Here is a 27,057-nt window from a genome sequence, read left to right as displayed (position 1 = left end):
GATTATTTAGACGTACCCCAGCCCGCTCCCACGTCGGCTCGGCCCCAATCTCGCTCCCCCCCTCTGTCGACTTGATCCGCCCCTCGCGACCCTCGGCTCCAGCGCGCGTCCGTGGCCCAAAGGGCGAGCTCGCCGTCGACATCGCCCCCTTTGTCCGCCTCGACCTCGTGCGCGAGCCCGCCGCGTCCGCCGCCGCCGACGCCGCCGACCCGGCCTCGACCACGCTCGTCCGCGTCGCCGTCGACGACCCGGCCGTCAAGCACCAGCGCGCCGTGTGGGGCCTCACGCGCTCGCTCGTCCACAACGCCGTCGTCGGCGTCTCGGTCGGCTATACCCTCCCGCTCCGCCTCGTCGGCGTCGGCTACCGCGCCGCCGTCGAACCCGCGCCCCAACTCGGACCAGGCCGCATGCGCCTCAACCTCAAGCTCGGCTTTGCCCACCCGGTCCTCGTCGACCTTCCGCCCGACGTCGTCGCGTCGACCCCGGCCCCGACCTCGATCCTCCTCGCCGGCATCGACAAGCAGCGCCTCGGCCAGGTCGCCGCCCGCATCCGCAGCTGGCGCGTCCCCGAACCTTACAACGTGAGCCCGGCCTCTCTCTCTCTCTCTCTCTCTCTCCCTCTCTCTCTCGAGAGTAACGCCGGACTGACTCGTCCGTCTGCCGCACCCTCGCCCACCCTCCCTCGTCGCCGCCGCCGTCGCTCGCAGGGCAAGGGCATCTTTGTCGGCGACGAGCAGGTCCGCAGGAAGGAGGTCAAGAAGAAGTAGATGGACGGTGGAGCGAACCTTGAAAGAGCGACAAGCACTGCGACGCCTTTCTCCTCTTTCACGATGAGACACCCTTTGTTCCCCGGATCGAGCGAGAGACTCTCGAGAGAGTGGCTGTCGCTCTTTGCTTTCGACCTCCTCGCTACCATGTCCTGGCAGCTCGCCTATGTCGTCCTCAGCGGCCTCCTCGTCGTCCTCAACAGCGCGCCTCTGTACTGGCAGTTTGTGCAGGGCAACTCGGGCCCCATCGCCATGGGCGTTTGGGTCGTCCTCACGAACCTCATCGAGTTTGTACGTCTCCTCGCTTCTTTGTACCCGCTTTTACAGCACTGACTGAGCCGGCCAACAGGTGAACGCGGTCCTCTGGTATCACGACGACGTCGATCGAGCGCCAGCTTGGTGCGACATTCGGGTGAAGGTGCGTCGTCTTCCTCGTTTCCCTCAGTCAATTGGCTGTATTACTGACCATCTGCATTCCGCGTACAGCTCGCTATCGGCCAAGAAGTCGGTCGGGTCGCAGCTGTCTTCTGCATCGCTCGTTTCCTCGCCGACATCGTCAGCCCGAGGGCGACGGCCATAACTCGCAAGGACCGACGTCGACGCGCTCTCCAAGACTACCTGCTCTCGTTTGGCGTGCCGGGCGTCATCATGGCGTGTCACGTCCTGTATCAGCCGAATCGCTATCGGCTCGTTCGCGGTCGAGGTTGCCAGGTTACGCAGGTGATGACGTGGCCAACGCTCGTCCTGCGCATCATCTGGTCGCCCCTCTTTGCCGTCGGCGGAACTCTATACTCAGGTACGAGCACACCCTCACGTGCCCAGCCATAAGAGCCGTACTGACACGCTCTTGCGCAGCCTACACGGTCTACCGCTTGGTCCGCCATCGCCGCAACTTTGGTCGGGTCGTCGCCGGCGCTCACTCGGCCTTGACGACAGCTCGGTTCATCCGACTCGGCGCCGTGTCCATGGCGTACCTCTGCGTCGGCGTCCCCCTCTCGGTCTGGTCCGCCATCGTCAACATCCAGTCCTCGGGCCGCTACTACGACTACTCGTGGACTTATGCTCATTCAGCCGTGCGTGCCTGTGTCCTTTCTCTCGAAACCATTCCAGAAGGAGTCACTAAATCTTCGGCTCGCAGTGGCATGTACGTCCCGTCACGTACGGCGACGAGCCGGCTCACGACTTTACTTCGTGGGCGAACGTTATTGTTGGGCTCATCTTCTTCGCCGCTTTCGGCTTCGGCACGGAGGCCATCACGGCGTACAAGCGCATCTGCAGCGCTCTGCACCTGCGAGCAGGAGATACGTCGCAGCACTCTCGGTCTCGGTACGCTCGCTCTCGTCGCCCTCGTCCTCATAGTGGTCAGAACTGACTCTTTCCATCGGTCGCGACACAGGGCTCGGCCGACATTCACTTGGACGCGATGGGGCTCTCGCTCGGCCGACTGCCGCCTTGCGCCTCGTCAAGTACCAGCTTTCGAGATCGGCCGCGAGGTAGGTGTCAAGGAGGGGATCAAAGTAGTGATCGAGGAGGAGCAGGACATTGTTTGAGTTCATTGCGCATGGCCCTGGTGCTACTGAACCTTCTCAGTTTCCGAACGGGTTCGCGATCTCCTCCGACCTGAGTGCGACGAGAGAGGCGTGAGCGACGTTGCGAGCGCACAGGACGAGCAAGAGAGAGAGAGAGAGAGATGGTGGGCGCACCCGTCGAGAGGAGAGATGACGACGAGACTCGTCCCGCGCAAGACGGCGAGACCGAGAGAGCGCGAGCGTGCAGGCACGAACGGCAGGCCGGTCGCAGGATCTGCTCGAGGAGGGAGGAAGGGAGAGCGTGAGCGAGGGACCGAAGCTGCGCGATCGAGGCGAGGGCGTGCGAGACAGGACGGACCGTTGAGGGCCTCCTCGATGTCGTCGACGACGAGGTTGAGGAGCTGGTCGTACCCTTTGAGGACGCCGACGACTGCGTGCCGGGAGCGAGGCGGCGTCAGTGGGCAGATGCGCGCGACGGTCGATCTGGTCACAGCTTGTCGACAGTTCCCGGTGAGGGCAGGAAAGTCGAGGGCGAGGCGACGACCGGGAAGAGAGGTTGCGTCGCGAGGATGGGGAGGGGAGGAAGGGAACGAGGGAGAGGAGGACGCACCCTCGCGACCGCCGGTGAACTTGACGCGGATCTGCTTGTCGACGTACTTGGCGAGGTCGAGAATGGCCTCGCGCTTTGGCCGGTCCTCGCCCCTGGCGCCCGCAGGACCTCGTCCCCCGCCTGCACCGCCGCCGGTCGGTCCACCTCCACGCCCGCCTCCTGCGCCGCCGCGGCCGCGTCCACGTCCCTGTGCACTCGACAGAGTCAGCTCGGTACAGTCGGGCGAGCGGCAGAGAGGGCGAGGGGGCGCACCCTGAAGTCGGCGCTCATCGAGATGAGGAGGGAGGTGGGAGAAGTGGAGGGAGGGCTGGTGCTGGGCGGGTGGGCCGGGTCGAGAGGCGAGGTGGACGGTGCCGGTGTGTCGTCGTCGTCGTACAGCCGAGCCGAGTCGAGCGAGCGCGCGAGAGGAGCAAGCTGCGACGAGACGACGAGCGCGAGGCGGAATACAAAGTGGGCCTTACGAGAGTGATAAGCGCGTTTGTATTGGACGCGCGCGGGCCGAGCCTGGGCTCGAGGTGCCTTGCTCCTCGCCCACCCCCCCCCCCTGCTCCCCCTCCTCGCCCTTTTCCCTCGTCCCACCTCGCTCTGGCCGCCCAGCTCGTCGCGCCCAGCCATGGACGCCAACACTGTCCTCGCCGCCACCCTCTCGCCCCACCAGCAGGAGCGCGACGCCGCCACTGAGCAGCTCACCCAGCTCCTCTCATCCAACCCGGCCGCCTACCTCGCCAACCTCAGCCAGACGCTCGCCAGTGACCAGGCCCCGTCCCACATCCGCAACGCCGCCGGCCTCGCCATCAAGAACGCCGTCTCGGCCCGCGACGCCGCCCGCCAGGACGACTACGCCGCCCGCTGGAAGAGCCTCGACCCGCACACGCGCGACACGGTCAAGCACGACGCGTTGGCCACCTTGGCCGCGTCCGACAGGGGTGCCCGCAACGTCTCGGGCCAAGTCGTCGCCGCCGTCGCCGCCGTCGAGCTCCCCGCCGGCATGTGGCCTGGCCTCGTCGGCCAGCTCCTCCAGCTCGCCAACCCGAGCGACAACCCCAACCTGCGCCAGGCTACGCTCCAGACCATTGGCTACATCTGCGAGGCCATCGTACGTCCCCTCTCGCTCTCTCTCTCTCTCTCCCTCTCGTGCCCGGTCGACCCCCTCACTGACCCTCTCTCTCCTCCTCCCTTTCCCGTGTCTCTCCTCGCCCTCTACGTCGCACACCTCGTCGCCTTCGAGCTCCCGCAGAAACCCGAGATCCTCGCGGCCCAGTCCAACGAGATCCTGACGGCCGTCGTGCAGGGTGTTCGCAAGGAGGAGCCCAGGTGCGTCCCGCCTCTCCTCAGCCCCGCGCCCGGCGCCTGGCGGCGCAGCGCTCTGCCACCTTGCGTCCTCGCAGGCTCGTGTCCTGACCGGTCTCGGCCTGCAGCCACGACGTCCAGCTCGCCGCCATCAACGCCCTGTACAACTCGCTCGAGTTCGTCCGCGAGAACTTCAGCCGCGAGGTGCGCTCCTCGTCCCTGTCTCGTCGCAGCAGACTGAGACTGACACCCTGTCGTCCTGGGGCGCTGCACGCAGGGCGAGCGCAACTACATCATGCAGGTCGTGTGCGAGGCGACCCAGTCGCCCTCGTCCGACGTCCAGGTCTCGGCGTTCGCCTGCCTCGTCCGCATCATGCACCTGTACTACGACTATATGAAGTTTTACATGGAGCGCGCGCTGTTCGGGGTGCGTCGCCGCTCGGGCCTTTCCTCTTCTCTCCCCTCCTCTCTCGCCCATCCCCTGTCTCTCTCTCTCTCTCTCTCTGCCCCCTCCTCGACGACCCTCATCAGTAAGCTAACTCTCCCTCCACGATCGTGTGCAGCTCACGGTCCTCGGCATGAAGCACGCCGACGAGAACGTCGCCCTGCAGGCGGTCGAGTTTTGGTCGACCGTGTGCGACGAGGAGATCGAGCTCGCGCTCGAGGCCGAGGAGGCCGCCGAGTACAGCGAGGCGCCAGAGCGCGAGTCGTCGCACTTTGCGCGCGTCGCCCTGCCCGAGGTCCTGCCCGTCCTCCTCCAGCTCCTCACCAAGCAGGACGAGGACGCGACCGACGACGAGTGGAACGTGTCGATGGCCGCCGGCACCTGTCTCGCCCTCCTCGCCCAGTGCGTCGGCGACGGCATCGTGGCGCCCATCATCCCGTTCGTCGAGGCCAACATCAAGAGCGCCGACTGGCGACACCGCGAGGCGGCCGTCATGGCGTTCGGCTCGATCTTGGACGGGCCCGAGGAGAAGATTCTCGCGCCCCTCGTCACGCAGGCGCTCCCGACATTGATCGAGATGATGGCCGACTCGTCGCTGCACGTGCGCGACACGACGGCTTGGACGCTCGGGCGCGTGTCGGACGTGCTCGTCAAGACGATCGACCTCGACGCGCACTTGGGACCCATGGTCGGCGCGCTCGTGTCCGGCCTGCACCAGTCGTCGCGTATCGTCAGCAACTGCTGCTGGAGCATCATGAACCTCGCCGAGCAGCTCGGCGACTCGGGCGCCGACTCGTGCGCGCTCAGCGCCTTCTACGACGGCATCGTCTCGGCGCTTCTCCACCTGGCGGAAACGTGCGTCCCTCTTTCCCTTCTCTCGAGTTTGCCACGGCCCAGGTTCCTGACGCACGTATCGACGACTTGAGCAGGGCAAATAACGAGTCGAACTCGCGCACCTCGGCGTACGAGGCGCTGTCCACGCTCGCGGCACACGCCCCGAACGACTGCCTGCCCGTCGTGTCCAAGCTCGTCATCGCCGTCCTCGACCGCTCTGAAGCGCTGCTCAACATGCAGGTGCGCCCGCACCCTTTTCATCGCCTGTCCTTGCCTTCGCGCCTGACCTCGTGGTCGCTCCCTCGCAGAGCCAGCTCGTCGGCGCCGACGACCGCAACAACTACAACGAGATGCAGGTCAACATCTGCAGCGTCCTCACCGTGCGTCGTGCCCTCCCTCGCCGTCAGCGTTGCAGCGACTCGAGCCCTGACCACGTCGCGCCCTGCAGAGCATCGTCCGTCGCCTCGGTCGCGAGATCCAGCCCCTCGCGCACCGCATCATGGAGCTCCTCCTGCGCCTCATCTCGACGGCCGGCAAGCAGTCGCCGATCCTCGAGGACGCCTTCCTGGCGGTCGGGGCCGTCACGGCCGCGCTCGACTCGGACTTCCACCCGTTCCTGCCCGCGTTCCTGCCGTACCTGTCGCAAGCCCTCGCCGCGTACGACGAGTACCAGCTGTGCTCGATCGCGGTCGGCCTCATCGGCGACGTGTGCCGTGCGCTCGGCGACGCGAGCCTCCCGTACTGCCAAGGGTTCATGGAGGGCCTCCTCGCGGCACTGCAGAGCAACGTGCTGCACCGCAGCGTCAAGCCGCCGATCCTCAGCTGTTTTGGCGACATCGCCCTGGCCGTCGGCCCCGCGTTCGAGCCGTTCCTCCACACGAGCATGACCGTCCTCAAGCAGGCTGGCATCATGCGCGCCGACCCGGTTCGTCCCTCGCTCCCTCTCTCGACCTCGCCGGGCATGGTCCTGACTCGGTCGCTCGTGCAGAACAACTACGACCTCGTCGACTACGTCAACACGCTCCGCGAGGGCATCCTCGAGGCGTACACTGGCATCGTCGGCGGGCTCAAGACTGGCGGCAAGGCCGACCTCCTCCTCCCCTACATCGCCGACGTCTTTACTTTCCTTCACCTCACCCTCACCGACCAGGACCGCTCCGAGGCCATCCTGCGCTCCGCCATCGGCCTTCTGGGCGACCTCGCCGAGGCGTTCCCCAACGGGCAGCTCAAGGAGCCGCTCAGCTCGCCGTGGGTCGGCGACTTGCTCAAGGCGGGTCGCACAAAGCTCGGCGGCTCCGAGACGAAGAAGGTGGCCAAGTGGGCGCGCGAGGCAAGTCGTTGCCTGTCTCGTCTCTCGTGCGGGCCCTTACTGACTCTCTCTCTCTCTCGCCCTCCCTCTCCCTCCCTGTCGTCCTTCTCTCTCCCCCTCTCTACCAAAATACAGATGGTCCGCCGTGCCACGCAGTGAGAGACTTTGTGCGCCACCTCGCCTTTCTAGTAGTCCCCTCTTTGCCCTTTTTTTTCCGGCCCCTCCTCGCCTGTCTGTCGGCCCTGCCCCTCTCTACTCTCTCCCTTTCGTTCTTTCCTCTCTCTGCACACCGCATACCGCATAGTCTTTCCTCGTCTCTCGAGAGTGCGAGAGCTACTGCCGCATCGAGAGGGCCGGCTTGACAGACGAAAAGGCCTTGCAGAGCGAGAGCGCGCGCAGTGCCGTACACAAAGCGCCTCAACGGGAGCCAGCCCGAAAGCGCAACAACGGCGACAGGCCGGACAAGGGGCACGCCTTCTTGAGAAACTCGTGCTGCGACATGACGAGGAGGAGGGTCAGGGCGACTGAGAGTGCGCGAGAGGGGGGGCTCGAGTGCGAGGCGACGGACCTGAAGCAGCTCGTCGGCGGTTGCGCGAGACTTGACGTCCACGCACAGGCACACGGCGAGAAAGTTCTTGAGCTCCTTGCTCAGCTTCTCGGGCTTCTTGAGCGTCGGCGTGCCGTTGGTCGCGATGAGGTAGAGCGCCTTGAGCGGCTCCTCGTCGAGGTACGGCGGCTCGTTCTCGATCATCTCGATGGCCATGATGCCGAGCGACCAGATGTCGACCTTGGCGCCGTACTCCTTCTGCTTGACGACCTCGGGCGCCATCCAGTACGGGGTGCCGACCATCGTCGCGCGCTTCGACTTCTGGTCGGTGAGCTTGGCGCAGAAGCCAAAGTCGGCTGCGGACAACAAGGGCCGCTCCGTAGAGAGTCAGTGACGTGTACACAGACAAGGGCGACTGGACCAAGGGCGAGGTGGGCAAGGTGGACCTCGAGAAGAAGAAGAGGCGACCTGGACGCACTGATTTTGACGTGACCTTGCGCGTCGAGCAGGACGTTGTCGCTCTTGATGTCGCGGTGGATGATGCTCTGGGCGTGCAGGTGCTCAAGGCCTCGACAGGTCTGCGGTTGCGGGAGGGTGAGCTCGTCGGACGAGTGGCGCGAGTCGGGACGAGAGAGCAGGGACGCACCTCGTTCGAGATGCACGAGATCTGGTCCTCCTCGAGCGTGTTGCTGTCGATGATGTCGGTCAGGGCGCCGCCCTCCATGTACTCCATGACGACCCAGAGCTCGGTGCCGGCGACGAGGAACGAGTCGAGGAAGTTGACGATGTTCGGGTGGTGGCTCTCCTTCATGACGAGGATCTCGTTGACGATGAGCTCCTTGCGGGGCTGGTGGCTCAGGTCCATCTGCTTGATCGCGACCTTGGCGCCGTCGGCGAGGACCTTGGCGACAAAGACCGAGCCCGACGCGCCCTGGCCGACCTTCTTGATCTTGGAGTAAATGCCGTTCGGGTCTTGAGGCGAGCACACGCTCCGGAGCTTGGCCATGACCTGCGCCTCGGACAGCGACGAGATGCGGCGGTCGTGCGGCGCCTTGTCGACCTTCTTGGCGCCCTGGACCGCCTTGTGGACCGGTGCCGTGGCCGACGCGCCGCTCGCGCCCGGCGTCGCGTTGCTGACGGCTCCCGCGAGGAGCCGCAGAGGCTTCGCGCCGGCTGGTACGCCTTTGGCGTACTCTGGTACGGGAGGCGCAGGACGGGTCGAAGCCGAGCTCTGGTCGCGCAAGTTGCTGTTCGACTTGCCGCTCGTGAGGAGCGGCCTCAAGCCGGGCGGAGCTGGCGTACCGCGCGGCGACGAGGTGGGAGGCGGAGGAGCGGCGCGCCCAGGGGCCATGGGGGACAGGTTGGGAGGGGTCGGTAGTCGAGGGTGGGCTGCCGGGTAGGCGGGGCGAGCGGGAGCCGCGCCCGGCGGGGTTGGGCGCGCGACAGGATAGTTGGTCTCGGTCGTCGGGGCCGAGGGAGGATGAGCGCGTGGCGCGGTAGGCGGCGCGGGCACGGTCGAGGACGCGGTCGAGGTGCTGGCGTGGGGCGGGGCCGGGATCGTGCGGATGGTCTCGAGGCTCGCAGGATACCGCTGCCCGGCGAGACCGGTACCCGCGTCGAACCGCGCCGGGGCTGGGGCGGCCGGGCCGTCGAGCGGGTGCAGAGCTGCGCTGACGTCCGTCATGCCCATGCTCGTCGCGCCGAGGCCGTACTCGTCGCGCTCGCGCTTCTGGATGTCCGTGTAGAACTCGAGGACGTCGAGAACGGCTTGCGGGTTCTTGGCGTAGTCCTCCTTGGTGATGGCGCTGCTCGTGAGGAGCCGAGTCCACTGCTCGGGGAGGCCGGTGAACGCGCCCGAGACCGGGTCGAAGCCGACGTGGACCTGGTGGACGAAGTTGGTCGGACTCGAGACGCCGATGAGGGGCGAGCGGGCGTAGATGTCGTCCATCCAGGCGTACAGCTCCTCGTCCGACTTGAGCGCGAGGTAGTACGGGCGGGCGGCGGTCGCGATGGCGATGCAGAACGGCTTGAGGTCCTCGCGCGTGACCGAGACCACGTCTGCGAGCTCGATGACGGTCGAAGGAGCGGTCGAAGGGCCCTGCAGGTGTGCTCAAAGAGGTCAGCTGGTTGTGCGGGCACGATGGCGCCCGAACGTCGACGAGGATGGGGCAGGGCAGGGCAGGGCAGAGAGACGGGCGCGGGCGCACCTCGTTCTTGTACAGGGCGAGCGACTGCTCGCGCAGGACGAGCCACTTCTTGCTCCACAGCCACGCTCGCAGCCCGTCCTCCTTGGCGCTCACCCACCCTCGGCGCACGATCGTCTGCGCCCTCGCGGCTTGAGGCCCTGCTGGCGGCGAGCGGTGCTGGTCCGACGCGAGGACTGGTGCTGCAGAGCTCGACGGCGGCGTCCAAGTGCCGGGCTGGAGGCTCGTGTCGGCGGCGACGCGACCGAATGGTACAGGCGGAGCGGGGCGAGAAGGCGTGAGGGCCGGCGCAGCGCCGTTGCGCGTGAGCCAGGACGCTTGGCTGGTGGCCATAGACAGCTGGCGGCTAGCCTGCAGGCTGGTCGAGGTGGCAGTCCGTGCGGGCACCTTGCGCGAGCCGCGGGGCGGCGTGTGAGCGCTCGCGCGTCGGCTTCCTGGGCGCGGTCGGCGCTCACAGCGGCGGTCGGTGATTGACGGCGCATCCTTCAAGTATAGCAAAGCTCGTCCTCCTCCACTGTACCTCGGCAAGGCTGTCGAATGAGCGGGTCGCCTAAATCAGAGACACGTGCGACACGACCGCGCCGGCGAGCGTGCGGCCTGCGCAACGCTGAGTAGCGAGAGCGGCCGCGAATCAGGCTCAATTCTCGAGTACTCGTCTCATAAGGTCCGTCGAGAGCGTCGCGGGTTCACAAAGACTGCTTCAGGATCGTGAGCTCTCGAGTCGAGCAAAGCCAAAGACTCGAGGTCGAGCGAGACGCAGCCGCGCAGCTTTCTCCCTATCGCTGGAACATGTTGTCGTCGGTCAAAGGAACGAGCGGCTGGGACGTGTCGACCGCCGAGAGCGAGAGCGAGAGCGAGAGCGAGCAAACGAGGGAAGCGCGTTTGAGAAGGTCGCGGGTCCGTGCGTCGACTTTCGACGCAGTTGGGCCGTTCGAGCGAGGACGACGTCTCGAGCACGCACAAGGCTCGAGCTGTCTGTGTGCGAGCCCGCGAGGTGCTGCAGGGGGAGCGGTCGAGACGCTCTCGAGAGCCGGATCGACAAAGCGAGTTCGTTTGCGGACGGACCCTCGCGTGGTCGTCGCGGTTCCGCCTCTCTGCCGCTGGACGGCTGCGTCGAGTCGTCGTTCATCTCGATCGCTTACCGGTTGAGCGCGCTCGATAGCCTGCGGCGAGCGTGTCTCGAAGCGACGATTCCCTTTGTCCGGGTTTCTCGGCTTTGATCGTGCACGGCCTGTCGATGGACGAGTCTCGCTTCCCACAAAGGCGTCGAGGGACAAAGGCAGGCAGGAGCACAAAGCTGCTCGCCGGCCTTTGTCGTCCGGGCGGCGCAGGCTCGCAGCCGGATAAAGCGCGCCTCGCGAACGGCTTTCTTCCCTCCCTTCCCTCTCCTCTCACCACCGTCTTCTCACTCTTCTCTCGCCTACCTCCACCACACTCTTTCACCTCGTCGACATGGCCCCCATCACCCTCGCCCAGACCCAGGAGGCCGCCGCCGCTCCTGCCCTCGTCAACGAGGAGCACAACCCGACCGTCACCTCGTACATGTCGTGCACCGTCTCGCGCCAGGCCACCGACGTCGAGCTCCAGAACGAGGAGCACAACCCGACCGTCACGTCGTACATGTCGTGCGTCGTCGCCTAAGCTCGCAGGTCCGTCTCGCCTCTCCTCCAAGTCTCTCCTCCGGCGCCAGACCCTGATCGCTCTCGTCCTCGTGTCCTCTCGTCCTCTGTGCAGCTTCGAGGGAGCGCCGACTCGAGCGCCATCGTCGAGCCGGGTCGAGTCGAGTCGAGTTCAGCCAGGTCGGAAGAGTCGAGGTCGAGCTTCGGCGTCTCGAAGCAGGGTCGGTGGACGAGCGAGGCGCAGCGTGCGGGGCTTTTTTATCATTATCGTGGGAACATGTTGTCGTCGGTCCCAGGAATGAGCGGCTGGGACGTGTCGACCGTCGAGAGCGAGAGCGAGAGCGAGCAAGCGAGGGAAGCGCGTTTGAGAAGGTCGCGGGTTCGTGCGTCGATGCTCGACAGGCTCGGGGCGCTCGCGCATTCTCGAGTACTCGTTTCGAGAGGTCCGTCGAGAGCCTCTCGGGTTCACAGAGGGCAGTACCGCGACCGCTCGCTCGACCACTTCCTCCTCGCTCTCCTTCTCAGCTCAGAATCGTGAGGGCGGCCAGGCGAGAGGGTCGCCGATCAGGCTCAATTCTCGAGTACTCGTCTCATAAGGTCCGTCGAGAGCGTCGCGGGTTCACAAAGACTGCTTCAGGATCGTGAGCTCTCGAGTCGAGCAAAGCCAAAGACTCGAGGTCGAGCGAGACGCAGCCGCGCAGCTTTCTCCCTATCGCTGGAACATGTTGTCGTCGGTCAAAGGAACGAGCGGCTGGGACGTGTCGACCGCCGAGAGCGAGAGCGAGAGCGAGAGCGAGCAAACGAGGGAAGCGCGTTTGAGAAGGTCGCGGGTCCGTGCGTCGACTTTCGACGCAGTTGGGCCGTTCGAGCGAGGACGACGTCTCGAGCACGCACAAGGCTCGAGCTGTCTGTGTGCGAGCCCGCGAGGTGCTGCAGGGGGAGCGGTCGAGACGCTCTCGAGAGCCGGATCGACAAAGCGAGTTCGTTTGCGGACGGACCCTCGCGTGGTCGTCGCGGTTCCGCCTCTCTGCCGCTGGACGGCTGCGTCGAGTCGTCGTTCATCTCGATCGCTTACCGGTTGAGCGCGCTCGATAGCCTGCGGCGAGCGTGTCTCGAAGCGACGATTCCCTTTGTCCGGGTTTCTCGGCTTTGATCGTGCACGGCCTGTCGATGGACGAGTCTCGCTTCCCACAAAGGCGTCGAGGGACAAAGGCAGGCAGGAGCACAAAGCTGCTCGCCGGCCTTTGTCGTCCGGGCGGCGCAGGCTCGCAGCCGGATAAAGCGCGCCTCGCGAACGGCTTTCTTCCCTCCCTTCCCTCTCCTCTCACCACCGTCTTCTCACTCTTCTCTCGCCTACCTCCACCACACTCTTTCACCTCGTCGACATGGCCCCCATCACCCTCGCCCAGACCCAGGAGGCCGCCGCCGCTCCTGCCCTCGTCAACGAGGAGCACAACCCGACCGTCACCTCGTACATGTCGTGCACCGTCTCGCGCCAGGCCACCGACGTCGAGCTCCAGAACGAGGAGCACAACCCGACCGTCACGTCGTACATGTCGTGCGTCGTCGCCTAAGCTCGCAGGTCCGTCTCGCCTCTCCTCCAAGTCTCTCCTCCGGCGCCAGACCCTGATCGCTCTCGTCCTCGTGTCCTCTCGTCCTCTGTGCAGCTTCCAGGGAGCGCCGACTCGAGCGCCATCGTCGAGCCGGGTCGAGCTTCGGCGTCTCGAAGCAGGGTCGGTGGACGAGCGAGGCGCAGCGTGCGGGGCTTTTTTATCATTATCGTGGGAACATGTTGTCGTCGGTCACAGGAATGAGCGGCTGGGACGTGTCGACCGTCGAGAGCGAGAGCGAGAGCGAGCAAGCGAGAGAAGCGCGTTTGAGTGGTCGCGGGTCCGTGCGTCGATGCTCGACAGGCTCGGGGCGCTCGCGCATTCTCGAGTACTCGTTTCGAGAGGTTCGTCGAGAGCCCCTCGGGTTCACAGAGGGCAGTACCGCGACCGCTCGCTCGACCACTTCCTCCTCGCTCTCCTTCTCAGCTCAGAATCGTGAGGGCGGCCAGGCGAGAGGGTCGCCGATCAGGCTCAATTCTCGAGTACTCGTATCATAAGGTCCGTCGAGAGCGTCGCGGGTTCACAAAGACTGCTTCAGGATCGTGAGCTCTCGAGTCGAGCAAAGCCAAAGACTCGAGGTCGAGCGAGACGCAGCCGCGCAGCTTTCTCCCTATCGCTGGAACATGTTGTCGTCGGTCAAAGGAACGAGTGGCTGGGACGTGTCGACCGCCGAGAGCGAGAGCGAGAGCGAGAGCGAGCAAACGAGGGAAGCGCGTTTGAGAAGGTCGCGGGTCCGTGCGTCGACTTTCGACGCAGTCGGGCTGTTCGAGCGAGGACGACCTCTCGAGCACGCACAGGGCTCGAGCTGGCTGCGTGCGAGCCCGCGACGTGCCGAACGACGCTCTCGAGAGGGGACGAGCCAAAGGCGAAAACACGGACGGAAGCTCGCGATTCCCAGACTGCGCCGGCTCGGAGCGGATCTACACAAAACAGACATGGGGCTGCGACGGACCGGTCTCACGCCTTGACCTTGTCCTCGACCTTGTGCTTGGCGTCGCGGACCTTTGCCCGGGCGTTGGCGTACTTCCAGTCGTCCGAGAGGCCGAGGCGCGGCACGATCTTGTCCCACGAGTTGGGGAGGAAGTAGGCGGTCGAGCCGAGGAGGAAGAGGGGCGGAAGCGAGAGGCGGAGGAGGATGCCTGTGGTGCGGTGCGGCGCCGGGTGCGGGAGAGAGGGCGACAGCGAGGCGAGGGAGGGGGGCGAGGCGGCGAGAGGAGCGTGAGCGAGGGCGCTCTGAAGGGCGGACACTAGGAGCGAAAGGCAGGACGCACGGTTGCGGCCGACGATCGAGCCGGCGAGGGTGGCGACGGCGACGCTGCGAGGGAGGCAGGGACCGAGCGAGGTGAGCCGGGTCGTGCTTGTCGCCGAGCGAGAGTGGGCGGACGGGGACGCACTAGAAGGCGTTGGGGTTGAGCTGGTCCTTGTCCGAGATGACCGACTTGAGGGCGACTGTCGACGTGGGCGAGACGGAGGGTCAGTCGAGGGACGTGGGTAAGGCGACGAGGAGGACACGGCGACGCACCCTCGGCGTGGCGCTCGTAGCCGACGAGGGTCTCGCGCAGGTCGTGGGTGGCGTGTGCTGCGCGGTCGAGGGCCATCTGGGCGTGCGAGCGGGCGAGGGCGACCTCGTCCTGCAAGGGCGACTTGACGGGCACGAGGAGGGCCGGTTGCGGGGGCGAGTCGTACAGCGAGAGCTGCGGCGGGCGGCAAGGGTGGGTCAGTGACTGATCGAGTGGCTCAGAGTGGCTGGGCTGGCGAGGGGGACTGACGCGCGAGCGGACGGTCTCCGGGTCGGCCGGTCGAGGGGACGAGGTGGACGAGGACGAGGGAGCCGGGGCGGTGCGGCCGGTGGCGTGTGCGAGCTGCTGGTGGGCGAGGTCGGGAGCGAGGTACAGGCCGGCGCCTGCGACTGCTGCCGAGCTGGCGACGAGCTGCGAGCGAGGGACGGAGGGGGAGGGGGTCAGTTGAAGGGGGGCGAGTCGAGGGTGGACGAGGGGGATGGCGCACCTTGAAGAGGATGCCCATGGTGCTGTACTGCGTGTCGCTGTGACGGTCCAGGGGGCCGGAGTGAGCGAGAGCGACGAGGTCCGGACGAGGTCGACTCGCTCTCTCCTTGAATCGTCGTCGTCGTCGTCTCGCTCGCCCGTCAGCTTCGAGTTGGCGCCACTCAGGCGTGCTCTCACCATGGCAAGCTCGAACCCACCGTCCCCCTCGCGCTCGCCCACCGCGCAGCCCCGACCTCGCTCGCCCGCTGCCTCGCCTCGGTCCGACGACTCTGGTCCCTCGTCGCCAACCGCACCCGCACAAGCCTCGTCCAGGCCACCACCACCACCACCGACTCACACCCACCCGCTGCCACCAACCCCGGCCCCAACCCGCGACGCCCCCGTCTACCTCCATGCCCGCGACCTCACCCACTACCTCGAAACCACCTTCGTCCCCTCGGTCGTCCCCCAGCCAGACGAGTACCACGCCAAGGAGCAGGCCCGCCAGTACCTCGAAACCCTCGTCCACCAAGTGTCGCCCGGCGCAAAGCTCCTCCCGTTCGGGTCCGTCTCTCCCTCCCTCCCTCCTCTGTCTCTCTCTCTCGTCGCAACCCGACTCCTCCTCGCCCAAGCCGCACCGGGACTCTCGACTGACTCACATCTGCTCCATCCAGCTCAATGGCTAACGGCTTTGCCCTCAAGAACTCGGGCAAGTCTCCTCCCGCACCTCGCCCCGTCTTTGAGCGCGCAACCACGCCCGGCAACAGCCCCCTTCTGACTCGCATCCCTCGTACCCTCCGACAACAGACATGGACCTGTGCTGCTTCCTCGCCAAGGACGCCCCGGTGCGCGCACCGGCTGAACTCGTCGAGCTCCTCGGACGCCTCATCGAGCAAGGTCCGTCCCGCTCTCTCTCTCTCTCTCTGTGCCCACCCCGTCAAAGAGCGAACCTTGGCTCACCTCTTGCCCCCATGCGCCCACAGAGACCAACTTCTACGTCAAGATGCTCCCGCGCGCGCGAATACCGATCATCAAGTTGACGATGCCGGCCACCCCCGCCTGCCCGGCCGGCGTCGCGTGCGACATTGGGTTCGAGAACCGCCTCGCGCTCGAGAACACGCGCCTCCTCCTGACGTACGCCATGGTCGACTCGAGACTGCGCACCCTCGTCCTGTTCCGTGCGTCCTCGCCCTCTCCCCTTCTCTTTTCGTCCCTCTCGGTCGAGCCCGACTGACCCTCGCCCGTCCGCCCTACGCGCCTCGCAGTCAAGGTGTGGACCAAGCGTCGAAAGATCAACAACCCGTACCGCGGCACCCTGAGCTCGTACGGCTACGTCCTCCTCGTCATCCACTTTCTCGCCCACGTCAAGCAGCCGCCGGTCCTGCCGTGCGTCCCGCCCTCCCTCTCCCTCCCCTCCCATCCACCCCAACGAGTCCTGACCCACGATCTCGCCCGCTCTCGACGACGAGCAGCAACCTGCAGCGCCTGCCGCTCCCCGACGCGACGCCGCTCGACGACCTCACGTTCGACGGCCACGACATCGCCTTCTTCGACGACATCGACGCCCTCCCCTCGGTCTTCCAGACGGCCAACACCGACTCGGCCGGCGAGCTCCTGATCGACTTTTTCCGGTACTGGAGCAAGGAGTTCAACTACGCGCACCAGGTCGTCAGCATCCGCAGCGACAAGGGCACCCTCCAGAAGGTGGCCAAGGGGTGGCACACCGACGTCCGTCCTCTTCTCTCTCTCAAGACCCTGGCGCACGAGCGACGACTGACGTTGAGACCGCGCCCGCAGTTCGAGTTCGACCCCGAGTTGATCGTCCGCGACCAGCACAAGCTCTGCATAGAAGTGCGCCCTCTTGTCCCTTTCTCTCGAGCGTGCCCTCGAGGGCTCCAAGACTGACACGCGCCACGAGCAGGACCCGTTCCAGCTAGACTACAACGTCGCGAGGACCGTCACGCGCGACGGCCTGTACACCGTGCGTCCCCCCTTTTCCCTCCCTCTCTTCCCTCTGCGCGCCACTCACCGTCGACTCCTCGTGCGACAGATCCGCGGCGAGTTCATGCGCGCGTTCCGCATCTTGACGACGCCGCCTCGAGCGGCCACGTCGACCTCGGCCGAGGAGAACGTCGGGACGCTCATCGGCGCCCTGTGCGACGAGCGCGAGGACTACCTCCTCATCCACCCGGCCGACGCCGTCGCGGCGGGCGACCTGCACCCGGCGCAGGCGTACGGGCACGGCCACCACTACGGCGCGCCGCCGGCTCACCACCACCTCCATCACGGCGCGTACGCTCCGCCGCACCCGCACCGAGGCGGTACCGGCCCGCCTGGCTCGCCCTCGCCCTCGTCATCCTCGACGGCGACGCCGTCGACATCCACGCCGACGACCGCCGCCGCCGGCAGCGGCCCCAAGAGCCCGCGCCGCCGCAGCGCGCCGTCGCCGCGCCTCGCCGCCGCGCAGGGCTCGCCGCATCATCACCACCCTCAGCACCCTCAACACCCGCATCAGCATCAGCATGCGCTCCACCCGCACTCGTACCACTCGCAGCAGCACCCGCAGCAGCACCCACCGCCGCTGTGGGCGGCCGCCAACGGCGCGACGGTCCACCTCTCGAGCGCGCCCGGGGCTGGGGCCTCGGCGGCGTCGGGGAGGAAGGAGCGCACGGCGAGCGCGGGGGCGGGCGCCGGCGGCGAGCGGGACGAGGTCAAGGACGGCGCGTCCCGAGGGCAGGACGGCCAGGGCCAGCAGGGCATGCTCGGCGAAGCGTTTGTGCCGCGAGGTGCGGCGGCATCGAGCGCGGCAGGGCAGGGCGGAGCGGGCGCAGGAGGGCACGAGCGCCGGTCGTCGTGGAACGGCGCGCCGGTGCGAGGAGGCGGCGAGACGGCGGCGGCGACAGGGTCGGCGGGCAAGCAGGGCGGCGCCGGCGTCGACCTCCACCGCTTCTTCCAGGGCGGCAATGCGGCGACCGAGGGCGGCGCCGGCGCCGCATCGTCGTCGTCGGGCCCGACCATCTCGTCGTCGCAGAGCGACGCCGGTGGGCCTACGGCCTCGAGCTCGAGCTCCTCGTCTGGCTCGACCGCCGCGACCGCTCCGACGGCTCACGGCCACGCGGCGTCGCTGCCGCGCACGACGGTGAGCCTGACGGCGCCGAGCAGCCCGGACCTCGCGGCGTCGTCGGCCTACTTTGCCGGCCACCCGCCGGCGCCGTCGAGCGCGTACGGCTCGTCGGGCGCGTACGGGCGCGGGTACGGCGCAGGCGCGAGCGGTGGGCGAGGGTACGGCGGCGCGCACGTCGGCCCGAGGCTGCAGAGCTTGCCGCGGCAGCTCCCCGGGCACCAGCACCAGCACCAGCAGCACCACGCCCACCCGCACCAGCAGCAGCACCACCTCGGTCCGCAAACCCAGCACGCCGCGCCGGCGTACCCGAACCCGTACGCCGCGCCGCCGACGCCGCTCCCCTTCTCGGCGACGGCCCCGCCGAATCCGCCCCCTCTGGGCGGCAGCGCGTCGCTGGGCCTCGGCTTCAACGGCCTCGCGAGCCTGTCTGCGCACCCACACTCGCATGCGCACGCGCACTCGCTCGCCGCCCACCACCACCTGCAGCACCCGCACCTCTCGCCGCACGCCTCGTCCTCGTCTTCGACCCTCGCCTCGCCCGCCGGCGCCACCGCGCTCCACTCGACGCCGAGCGCATCGTCCTCGGCACCGCGCCCGATCTTCCCGGCCGAGGACCGCGAGACGATCGCGCGCTCGTCGCACATCGCGTTCGGGTCGTTCCCCGAGATGCTGCCGCTCCCGTCGTACGCGCACTATCACGCGAGCGGCGGCAGTGCGGCCTACCTCGCCGGTGCAGGCGGGTGGGGCTCGGTGCCGTACGGCGTCGTGCCGACGTCGACCAAGCGCGCGACGCCCGGCGAGGGAGGAGCAGGTCCGCGCGGGAGGGGGACCGCGCTCGGGAGCACGCGCGAGGCGGACGCCGACGAGGCCGAGGCCGACGCCGACGCCGAGGTGGACGTGCTCGAGCTCGACGAGGAGCGCAGCCGGGGCCGCAGCGGCGAGAGCGCCGACGACGCGGCGGCGCGGTCGGCGTCGGCGGCCGAGCGCGGGCGCAGCGCGCCGCACATCCGCACGGGGCCTGACGGCCGCGAGACGCTCCTCATCGGCGACATCGAGGTCGTCCTGCCCCGGCCGGAGGACGTCGAGGACGCCGAGCGGGAGGACGAGGAGGGACGAGGGCACGAGGCCGAGGAGGGTTCGAGCGAGGGGGTCGACGCCGAGCGCGAGCAGCTCAGCGAGACGTCGGGTACGTCGTCGGACGCCGAGGACCAGCTCGATGCCGCGCCTGCCGACGAGGTGGTCGACGAGCCGGCCTCGCCCGCCGCGGCCGCCGCCGCCCTCGATCGACCCGTTTCGCCACCTCCCGCCTGTCCTCCTCAAGCGCCGGCGCCGAGTGCGCCACACGTCGACCTCCCCACCTTGACGACTCAGCCACCGACGCCCGCCAAGCCCTCTCGACCCTTGCGCCGCGAGTCGCCCGACGTCGACGTCGACGGCGAGCAGCGCGACCTGCCTCGAGCGAACGGGCGCGCACCGAGCCCGTCGTCGCCGTCGCCAACGCCCTCGTCGCCGGCTATGACCCCGCAGGCGCGGGTGCTCACGAATGGCGTCGAGGTCCAGCACCTCGAGGACGCCGCCGTCGCAAACGACGGCTAGCCGGCTCGACCTCCCTCTTCCCTTCCCCTCCCTCCCTCCTCTCATCGGCATTCCCTCGCACGCGCAAACCTTCGTCGACCCGCCTCGTATCTCTCTCTCTCTCGTACTGGTTGTTGTAACACGCCCGTGAACCATCCTGCACCGTCTCTCGCGCAACGGACTGCAACTCTCGCGTTCTGCCGCCTCTCTTTGCTCGAGAGATCTCGAGTACTCGTCTCGAGAGGTCCGTCGAGAGCGTCTCGGGTTCACAGCGAGCAGTACCGCGACCGCTGGCTCGACCACCTCCTCCTCGCTCTCCTTCTCAGCTCAGAATCGTGAGGGCGGCCAGGCGAGAGCGTCGCCGACCAGGCTCAGTTCTCGAGTACTCGTCTCGAAAGGTCCGTCGAGGGCGTCTCGGGTTCACAGCGAGCAGTACCGCGACCGCTGGCTCGACCACTTCCTCCTCGTTCCTCTCTCGGCTCAGAATCGTCAAAGCGGCCAGGCGAGTGGGTCGCCGACCAGGCTCAATTCTCGAGTACTCGTCTCGAAAGGTCCGTCGAGAGCGTCTCGGGTTCACAGAGGGCAGTGTCGCGACCGCTCGCTCGACCACTTCCTCCTCGCTCTCCTTCTCTGCTCAGAATCGTGAGGGCGGGCCAGGCGAGAGGGTCGCCGATCAGGCTCAATTCTCGAGTACTCGTCTCATAAGGTCCGTCGAGAGCGACTCGGGTTCACAGCGAGCAGTACCGCGACCGCTGGCTCGAGGACCTCCTCCTCGCGCTCCTTCTCAGCTCAGAATCCCGAGGGCGACCACGCGAGAGCGTCGCTGATCAGGCTCGATTCTCGAGTACTCGTCTCGAAAGGTCCGTCGAGAGCATCTCGGGTTCACAGCGAGCAGTACCGCGACCGCTGGCTCGACGACTTCCTCCTCGCTCTCCTTCTCAGCTCAGAATCGTGAGGGCGGCCAGACGAAAGGGTCGCCGATCGGTCTCAATTCTCGAGTACTCGTCTCGAAAGGTCCGTCGAGAGCGTCTCGGGTTCACAGAGGGCAGTACTGCGACCGCTGGCTCGAGGACCTCCTCCTCGCTCTCCTTCTCAGCTCAGAATCGTGAGGGGGGCCAGGCGAGAGGGTCGCCGATCGGGCTCAGTTTTCGAGTACTCGTCTCGAAAGGTCCGTCGAGAGCATCTGGGGTTCACAGAGGGCAGTACCGCGACCGCTGGCTCGACCACTTCCTCCTCGTTCTTCTGTCGGCAGGGCTTGAGCCGCAAATCCGCCCGCTCTCGGCATTCTCTCGCAGCATCGCTCACGTAGACCAACAGCTCGTCCGAATCGAGAGAAAGACGAGCGCCGTTGCACTGCTCGCCCGCTCGTCCTCGACCTCCTCGCCTCGACTGCGCGCGCAACGCTCTAGAAATGGCCCTTGCGCGAGTCGCCCCACACTTGGAACGGCAGCTTCCAGTACCTGCCCTGGAGCGACTTGTCGAACGGGTTGTAGTCGACCTTGGCGGCCGAGAGGCGGTCGAGGTACGAGCGTGCCGGGGTCTGACGAGCGGGCAAAGGGGGTGCGAGCGCGCAGTCGAGGCGAGGGAGGGGACGGGTCGAGAATGAGAGGACGAGATGCGGTCGAGAGAGGTGAGAGGCGAAAGAGAAGGAAAAGAAAGGTGAAGCAGGGAAGAAGAGGGGCAAAAAGGCGACAGTCAGTGCGCGCGCTCGAATGAAGACGCCTCGATATCGTTCTGCCGTACTCGCGCCTGACAGAGACGCCTCGAGAGTGAGGAAGAGGGACGCACCGCCGACAAGAAGACGGGCACGGCGCGTCTCGGTACGCCCGTCGTTCCCCTGAAGCACTCCCTCGCCGTCCTCAACTCGGCCTCGGCGATGCCGGCAAGCTGCGCAACGGCATCTTGGAGGCCGGGCGCCTCTGGGCCGTGGCGAAACAGGGCTTCTTCTTGGAGGCCGTGGCGGGTGGCTGCGGGCGACGGGGTACGGGACGAGTCAGACTCGCTCAAGTCGACGGGGGAGGAACGAAAAGAGGGCGAGGACGCACCGACTTCGAGCGGGATGACGTTGACGCGCTTGGCGGCGTGGTGCGGGATCGAGCGCACGAGGGTCGCGATCGTGACAGCGACGGCGAGGTGGCTCGCGGCGTGGTCGAGCGTCAGGTCGTCGGCGTCCTTGAGGTCGGCTGACGTCGAGCCGGGCTCGACCGGGTCGTGCTCGTGGCCGACATGCTCGAACGGGGTCGCGTGTCGGGTCGCGGCGCCGCCGACGGGTATGGGCGCGGATGCGGGCGCCGAGCCGGCGGCGGTGGCCTGGAGGAGGAGGTACAGGAGCGAGGCCTGGGTGCCGGCGCTGTAGTCGGCGAGGTCCTGGAGCGAGTGGAAGGTCGGGTTGAGGAAGTTGTTCTCGCGCGCGGTGACGAGGCGCGCAAAGTGGTACTGCGAGAGGAAGGGCCGTTGCGGGAGGTTGGCGAGGAGGTTGAGGAGGGGATGGGGTGGAGCTTTGTGCTGCGCGCGCTTGCCAAGGGAGAGTCAGCTCGTTCGTCTGACTGTGCTTGGACAGTACGCCAGGCTCAAGGAAGAGAGAGAGAGAGAGAGGGCGGCGCACCTCGTACAGGCCGCGGACGGCGTCCTTCCACCACTGGAAGCGCATGCATCCGATCATCTGGCTCGACACCTGGTCTGGGAGGCCCGCAAGCTCGACGTTGAAGGCGCGCAGGGCCAGGTACGCCGGCTGGAGCTGTGGCGGGTAGAAGTAGGACGCCCACAGCGCCTCGTGGTCCTGCCGGCGCACGAGGCCAGACGCGTACGCGAGCGACTTGGCGTAGGCCTGGGCGCCCGTGTCAGGCGAGACAGCTTGTCGCAGCAAGACAGAAGCGCGCATGGTGACGATGCGAGGTCGACAGAGGCGAGAGAAGAGGAGCGAGCCGATGAGCGGGGGACACTCGCTCACGTAGAATCCCCAAGGTCAACCTGGCTCGCGCGTCTCTGCTCTTTCAGCGGCTGCGCAGCTCACGGTGCACGCTCTCGCTCTCGGTACACGCAACGCGCAATGCGAGACCAACTGCTTCTTGTTTTCGAGGACAGACGGCAAGGCGAGGGGGGTACGGAGGCGCTGCAGCGGCGACAGCGGGAGGGAGAGAGAGAGAGGAAAGGGGTGTGGGCGAGCCGTTTAGAGCTTGGCCGACTCGGCGTCCTTCTTGGCAATGTAGACAAGGAGGTCAACGACACGGCGCGAGTAGCCTGCGGAGGGACGGGCGAGGCGAGTCAGTCCCGGGAGCCTCACACCGGCGACAAACTGGAAGAGAGAGACTCGACGCACCGTACTCGTTGTCGTACCACGACTGCAGGCGGGAGAGGACGAAGCGAGGGGTCAGTGCGGGTTCCGGTTCACGGCGACCGACGGCCGGCTCGCCCACGACACGAGATCGACGACTGCGACGCCGGGAGACGAGAGAGAAGAGGGGACGCACAATGAGCTTGACAAAGTTGTCGTTGAGGGCAATGCCGGCCGACGCGTCAAAGATGGACGACGAGGTCGAGCCGATGAAGTCGGTCGAAACGACGGCGTCCTCGGTGTACTCGAGGATGCCCTTGAGCGGGCCGTTGGCCGCCTCGCGGATCGCCGCCTTGATCTCGTCGTACGACGCGCCGCGCTCGAGGCGGCACGTAAGGTCGACGACCGAGACGTCGGCAGTCGGGACGCGGAACGCCATGCCGGTGAGCTTGCCTGCGGGGGACGAGCGGCGTCAGTGACTTGCTGATGCAGGAGGGGGAGAGAGGAGACGCACCGTTGAGGTCCGGGATGACCTGGCAAGGAGGGGGACGCGGAGAAGAGTCAGTAAGGGGCCTCTGCTAGACGGCAGTGACGCTCGGCGGCGCAAAGAAGTTGAGCTCACCTTGCCGACTGCAGGTTGGGCACGACAGGCGAGGGGAGGCGACGCAGGCGTAGAAGGGCGAGAGGGGCGCGCAAGACGGGGACGAGGAGAGGGCGGAAAGGTCAGTCAGGGTCCTCACGGTCGACGGGTGGCGCCTTGACGCAGAGAGAGAGAGAGAGAGGACGCACCGGCCTTGGCGGCACCGGTCGACGAGGGGATGATGTTGGCGGCAGCGCCACGGCCACCGCGCCAGTCCTTGGCCGACGGGCCGTCGACCGTCTTCTGGGTCGCGGTCGTGGCGTGGACGGTCGTCATGAGGCCCTCCTTCATGCCGAACTTGTCGTTGATGACCTTGGCGAGCGGCGCGAGGCAGTTGGTCGTGCACGACGCGTTCGAGATGACCGTGTCGGCCGAGTTGTACTTGTCGAGGTTGACGCCGCACACGTACATCGGGGCGTCGGCCGACGGGGCCGAGATGACGACCTTCTTGGCGCCGCCCTTGAGGTGGAGGCCGGCCTTGTCCTTGGTCGTGAAGACACCGGTCGACTCGACGACGTAGTCGGCGCCCGACTTGCCCCAGGGGATCGAGGCCGGGTCCTTCTCGTTGTAGACGTCGATGGCGTGGCCGTCGACGATGAGCTTGCCGTCCTTGGTCGAGACGTCGCCCTTGAAGCGGCCGTGGGTCGAGTCGTACTTGAACATGTAGACCTGCGCTCGAGTTGACAAGGGTCAGTGAACGGGCTCGCTCGCTCGGGGGCATTACGGTCGCGCGAAAAAGGGGACGCACCATGTACTCAAGGTCGATGAACGGGTCGCTGCACGGGCAGGGCAAGGGGTCAGTCACCGACGCGCGCGCGAGGAGGACACGGTCGCCGAGACGTCGACGACCGAGACGGCCGTGGCTCACTTGATGGCGACGACCTTGGCGTCACCGTGCTCGATGCTGCAGACGAGGAGGAAGGCATGGGTCAGTTTGTGCTGGCTGATGCGGGCGAAAGAGGTACGAGTGGGGCGGGCAGGATGAGGGGGGGAGGAGGATCGGGTTGGGAGATGAGGCTCACGCGTTGCGGAGGACGATGCGGCCAATGCGGCCTGTGAGGCGGGGGAGCAAGGCGGGCTGTGGGTCAGTACTGGTGGTCGGATGTGCCCAGAGGCGCGAGGCGAGGCTGTTATCGCACCGAAGCCGCTGGGAAAAGGGTGACGAGACGAGGGTCAGTCCGGGTGCTCACTCGCGCGCGCACTCGAGAGGGGACGAAGACGCACTTGATGCCGACGTTGACGGATCCAGTACCAGCAGACCTGCAGGCGGGCGCGGGACAGGGCGAGGCGAGGCGAGGAAGTGGGTCAGCGAACGTTCGGGAGACGAGGGGAGAGGGGGGACAAGGGGCCGCGGCAAGGCGACGGGGCGAGCCGTGGTGGCGCGAGCGCGACTAGGGGGAGGAGGGAGAGTGGACGCACATGATTCGAGCTGGAGAAAGGTGGTGGTGGGAGGAGGAGAAGAGGGAGCGAGAGGCGACGGGCCAACTTGTCGATGCCGCTCTTGCCTCGGCGACGACGGCGCTGCCTCGCTCTCGCTCCCTCGACCACAAGCCCGGCTTGTTCCGACGCGAGCACCTCGCCTGAGTTCTCGTCGCCGCCCTCACGGACTCGAACCAGTTCAAGAGGACGACGCCAGCTTGCTTTCGCTCCCGCAAGCACCGTGGCGCACCGCCTTCGACAGCCGTGAGCAGGTTCGAGCGGGGAATCGATGGCACTCGGTGTCTCGCCTTTTGCGCTTCCTCCTCGTCGTCGTCGTCCTGGACCGTGGCCTCTTCTCTCTCGCTGCGGCGAGGCGTGCCACGGCCAAGGCAACGACTCACCCTCGCAGAACCAGATCTCTCTCGCAGGACAAGGTACAGAAACGCGCACTGCATTTTCACGAGTCGACGGCGAGGAAGAGGTCCGAGAGGCCCAGAAGGAGGAGAACGAGAGAGAGAGAGAGAGAGAGGAAGGGAAAGAAAGAGAGAGAAAGGGAGGCGGCAGATGGGGTCCAAGGTGGAGGAAACGCCTCCTCTCACATCCTCGCCTTGTGGCTCGCGCCCGTCGATGCGCCGGCGAGTCAGAGCTTGGAGCCCTGGATGAACGACTCGCCCTTGGAGATGGACCCGGGCAGCTCGCCGAGGCACGCCTCGAGGAGCTCCTTCTCGAACGCCGTCAGGTCGCCGAGCGGGTGCACCTTCTCGACGCCGTTGGGCTGCGGGCGCGCACATTCGCAAGGGTCAGTACGACGTCGTGGATCACGTGAGGCGCGGCCGAGAGAAAGAGAGAGAGAGAGCGGCGGGACGCACGCCGAGCTCGACAGGGACCGAGAAGAAGGCGAGGTCCTGGCCGATGGCCTTGGTCACGTCGGCATTGCCCTTGACGTAGACGTAGCTCGGCGCGACGACGCCCGTCTTGCCCTCGAACGCGGCGCTGATGAGCTGCGCGGCAAACTTGTAGCCGGCGTAGGCCATGCTGAGCGTCGCCGAGCCGGCGCCCGCCTTGGCCTGGACGACCTCGTCGCCGCCAAACTGGATGCGCTTGACGAGCTCCTTGAGCTTGGCCTCGTCGTCGAACAGCGACTTGGGGAGCGCCGGCTGGGCCTGCGACAGGAGCGGGAGGATCGTGACGCCCGAGTGGCCGCCAACGACCGGGATCGTGTACTCGGGTGCCGAGTTGGGCTTGCCGATGGCCTGCGCCGACATGGTCGACGCGCGGACGACGTCGAGAGTCGTGACACCAAAGACGCTGTGCGAGGGAGGGGGAGGGTGCGAGTCAGTCGGGGTCGCTCGGTGTGGGCTGCGCTCGCTCGGACGGGGACGCACCGCTTGGGGTCAAAGACGCCGGCGGCCTTGAGGACCTCGGCAGCGATGGGCACGGTCGAGTTGACCGGGTTCGAGATGATGAGGACAAAGGCCTTGGGGCAGAAGTCGGCGATGCCCTGGGCGAGGTCGCGCACGATGCCGGCGTTGATGTTGAACAGGTCGTCGCGCGTCATGCCGGGCTGCGCGCGGGTCCGTGCAAGGCGAGTCAGTGCAGGCTCAAGAGGTGGGCGGCCCGATTGCGCGAGCGCGGGCAGTGCGGGGCCTCGAGAGGGGGGGGCACAGCCTCTTCCCCACCGGCCGTCGTTCGCCCAACACGATGGGAGGGATGGGGGGCGCACCTTGCGCGGGACGCCGGCGGGGATGACGACGAGGTCTGCGCCGGTGAGGGCGCCCTTGAGGCCGTCCTCGTCCTTGACGTAGCCCGTCGTGACGGCGGGCGTGTCTACGTGGCCGATGTCGGCGGGGACGCCCTTGACGACGGGGACGACGTCGAACAGGGCGAGCTCGGTGATGGCCGGGTTCTGCGAGGTGCGGGCAAGGGCGAGTGAGCGACCCGGGGCGAACGATGGTGGGCGGCGAGGAGGACGACGACGGCGGCGACGCAGAGGGGGGTTGGGCGCGCTGGTGGACCGAGGCGATGGGAAGGGAGAGGGAGAGAGAGGGAGAGGTGCGCACCTGCTTGAGGAGGAGAGCGAGGGGCTGGCCGATGCCTGTGAGGGTCGAGTCGGGTCGGAGCGGGGGCAGTCGGGGGAGGGAGCGAGCAGGGGAGGGGGGATGGGGAGGGGGGGGGGGGCAGCTTCTCTGGGTCGCTCTCATTGATTTCTTCGCCGCTGCTGTTTCTACAGGACTACTAATCTCTGTGACGCTTCTGACCCGTCGATCCGCTCTATT

The 27,057-nt window shown here is 67.1% G+C and overlaps 12 protein-coding genes across 12 annotated transcripts in view; 5 read left to right on the top strand and 7 right to left on the bottom strand.

Annotated features, from left to right (window-relative positions):
- Positions 1–23: 23 nt before the first annotated feature.
- On the top strand, positions 24–767 carry RHOBADRAFT_47310 (uncharacterized protein; the record flags this gene model as incomplete). Its single annotated transcript, XM_018414963.1, has 2 exons — positions 24–581; positions 708–767. Coding segments are annotated over 2 exons (618 nt in total), but the record flags the coding sequence as incomplete, so codon positions are not given.
- A 147-nt stretch (positions 768–914) lies between these two features.
- Positions 915–2,388, top strand: RHOBADRAFT_56246 (uncharacterized protein; the record flags this gene model as incomplete). Its single annotated transcript, XM_018418260.1, has 6 exons — positions 915–1,058; positions 1,117–1,185; positions 1,254–1,563; positions 1,623–1,840; positions 1,906–2,093; positions 2,164–2,388. The coding sequence occupies 6 exons, from the start codon at positions 915–917 to the stop codon at positions 2,315–2,317; spliced, it is 1,083 nt and encodes a 360-aa protein (XP_018267907.1). The 3' UTR covers positions 2,318–2,388.
- RHOBADRAFT_39881 (uncharacterized protein) lies at positions 1,787–3,277 on the bottom strand (the record flags this gene model as incomplete). The annotated part of the gene is made up of 7 exons (XM_018413666.1): positions 1,787–1,840; positions 1,906–2,093; positions 2,164–2,387; positions 2,471–2,570; positions 2,655–2,726; positions 2,907–3,093; positions 3,160–3,277. Coding segments are annotated over 5 exons (511 nt in total), but the record flags the coding sequence as incomplete, so codon positions are not given.
- Positions 3,278–3,519: 242 nt separating this feature from the next.
- Positions 3,520–7,100, top strand: RHOBADRAFT_30462 (uncharacterized protein; the record flags this gene model as incomplete). The annotated part of the gene is made up of 10 exons (XM_018412910.1): positions 3,520–4,002; positions 4,144–4,220; positions 4,325–4,400; positions 4,474–4,623; positions 4,760–5,496; positions 5,571–5,715; positions 5,784–5,855; positions 5,924–6,400; positions 6,464–6,805; positions 6,920–7,100. The coding sequence occupies 10 exons, from the start codon at positions 3,520–3,522 to the stop codon at positions 6,941–6,943; spliced, it is 2,583 nt and encodes an 860-aa protein (XP_018267905.1). The 3' UTR covers positions 6,944–7,100.
- A 37-nt stretch (positions 7,101–7,137) lies between these two features.
- RHOBADRAFT_66998 (uncharacterized protein) lies at positions 7,138–9,314 on the bottom strand. Its single transcript, XM_018419142.1, has 5 exons — positions 9,003–9,314; positions 7,978–8,346; positions 7,810–7,909; positions 7,353–7,687; positions 7,138–7,276 (listed from the first exon to the last, which is right to left on the bottom strand). Exons 2-5 carry the CDS (start codon positions 8,335–8,337, stop codon positions 7,202–7,204), a joined length of 870 nt encoding a protein of 289 aa, XP_018267904.1. The 5' UTR covers positions 8,338–8,346; positions 9,003–9,314; the 3' UTR covers positions 7,138–7,201.
- On the bottom strand, positions 8,634–9,868 carry RHOBADRAFT_48994 (uncharacterized protein; the record flags this gene model as incomplete). Its single annotated transcript, XM_018415212.1, has 2 exons — positions 8,634–9,396; positions 9,539–9,868. Coding segments are annotated over 2 exons (1,092 nt in total), but the record flags the coding sequence as incomplete, so codon positions are not given.
- A 2,671-nt stretch (positions 9,869–12,539) lies between these two features.
- Positions 12,540–12,728, top strand: RHOBADRAFT_18860 (uncharacterized protein; the record flags this gene model as incomplete). Its single annotated transcript, XM_018412454.1, has 1 exon — positions 12,540–12,728. One exon carries the CDS (start codon positions 12,540–12,542, stop codon positions 12,726–12,728), a length of 189 nt encoding a protein of 62 aa, XP_018267902.1.
- Positions 12,729–13,721: 993 nt separating this feature from the next.
- RHOBADRAFT_47304 (uncharacterized protein) lies at positions 13,722–14,789 on the bottom strand (the record flags this gene model as incomplete). Its single annotated transcript, XM_018414962.1, has 6 exons — positions 13,722–13,903; positions 14,036–14,079; positions 14,159–14,213; positions 14,287–14,458; positions 14,546–14,695; positions 14,772–14,789. 6 exons carry the CDS (start codon positions 14,787–14,789, stop codon positions 13,722–13,724), a joined length of 621 nt encoding a protein of 206 aa, XP_018267901.1.
- Positions 14,790–16,273: 1,484 nt separating this feature from the next.
- RHOBADRAFT_3017 (uncharacterized protein) lies at positions 16,274–16,730 on the top strand (the record flags this gene model as incomplete). The annotated part of the gene is made up of 3 exons (XM_018412896.1): positions 16,274–16,477; positions 16,547–16,600; positions 16,671–16,730. Coding segments are annotated over 3 exons (318 nt in total), but the record flags the coding sequence as incomplete, so codon positions are not given.
- Positions 16,731–20,776: 4,046 nt separating this feature from the next.
- Positions 20,777–22,329, bottom strand: RHOBADRAFT_56240 (uncharacterized protein; the record flags this gene model as incomplete). The annotated part of the gene is made up of 4 exons (XM_018418259.1): positions 20,777–20,988; positions 21,237–21,415; positions 21,494–21,953; positions 22,054–22,329. The coding sequence occupies 4 exons, from the start codon at positions 22,327–22,329 to the stop codon at positions 20,854–20,856; spliced, it is 1,050 nt and encodes a 349-aa protein (XP_018267899.1). The 3' UTR covers positions 20,777–20,853.
- Positions 22,330–22,495: 166 nt separating this feature from the next.
- RHOBADRAFT_65705 (glyceraldehyde 3-phosphate dehydrogenase) lies at positions 22,496–24,956 on the bottom strand. The gene is made up of 12 exons (XM_018418763.1): positions 24,782–24,956; positions 24,587–24,622; positions 24,502–24,509; positions 24,385–24,415; positions 24,231–24,266; positions 24,111–24,138; positions 23,512–24,031; positions 23,345–23,352; positions 23,237–23,255; positions 22,919–23,175; positions 22,768–22,789; positions 22,496–22,688 (listed from the first exon to the last, which is right to left on the bottom strand). Coding segments are annotated over exons 1-12 (1,038 nt in total). The 5' UTR covers positions 24,784–24,956; the 3' UTR covers positions 22,496–22,617.
- A 261-nt stretch (positions 24,957–25,217) lies between these two features.
- Positions 25,218–27,057, bottom strand: part of RHOBADRAFT_65699 (uncharacterized protein) — a 2,241-nt gene continuing 401 nt past the window's right edge. The window contains exons 2-6 of the mRNA XM_018418762.1: positions 26,842–26,878; positions 26,505–26,687; positions 26,167–26,345; positions 25,651–26,089; positions 25,218–25,556 (exon numbers count right to left, since the gene is read on the bottom strand). Of these exons, the coding sequence (XP_018267897.1) occupies positions 25,422–25,556; positions 25,651–26,089; positions 26,167–26,345; positions 26,505–26,687; positions 26,842–26,878 (973 nt within the window). The 3' untranslated portion in view covers positions 25,218–25,421. The remainder of the gene's footprint in view (positions 25,557–25,650; positions 26,090–26,166; positions 26,346–26,504; positions 26,688–26,841; positions 26,879–27,057) is intronic.

This window comes from Rhodotorula graminis, assembly GCF_001329695.1.
Source record: "Rhodotorula graminis WP1 unplaced genomic scaffold RHOBAscaffold_18, whole genome shotgun sequence".
Lineage (NCBI taxonomy): Eukaryota > Fungi > Basidiomycota > Microbotryomycetes > Sporidiobolales > Sporidiobolaceae > Rhodotorula > Rhodotorula graminis.
The sequence above is the reverse complement of the archived record's forward strand: the minus strand, read 5'-3'. Positions and strand labels throughout refer to the sequence as shown.

Excerpts from the sequence above, each read along its gene's own strand:
- RHOBADRAFT_66998 (XM_018419142.1), bottom strand. The coding sequence starts at position 8,337 with ATGGCCAAGCTCCGGAGCGTGTGCTCGCCTCAAGACCCGAACGGCATT. Across the intron at positions 7,910-7,977 it reads TCTCGTGCATCTCGAACGAG|ACCTGTCGAGGCCTTGAGCA; the intron begins GTGCGTCCCTGC and ends CCGCAACCGCAG. Across the intron at positions 7,688-7,809 it reads GCAAGGTCACGTCAAAATCA|CCGACTTTGGCTTCTGCGCC; the intron begins GTGCGTCCAGGT and ends TGTTGTCCGCAG.
- RHOBADRAFT_65705 (XM_018418763.1), bottom strand. Across the intron at positions 24,267-24,384 it reads CGCATCGTCCTCCGCAACGC|CATCGAGCACGGTGACGCCA; the intron begins GTGAGCCTCATC and ends CCTCGTCTGCAG. Across the intron at positions 24,139-24,230 it reads GCCAAGGTCGTCGCCATCAA|CGACCCGTTCATCGACCTTG; the intron begins GTGAGCCACGGC and ends CTGCCCGTGCAG.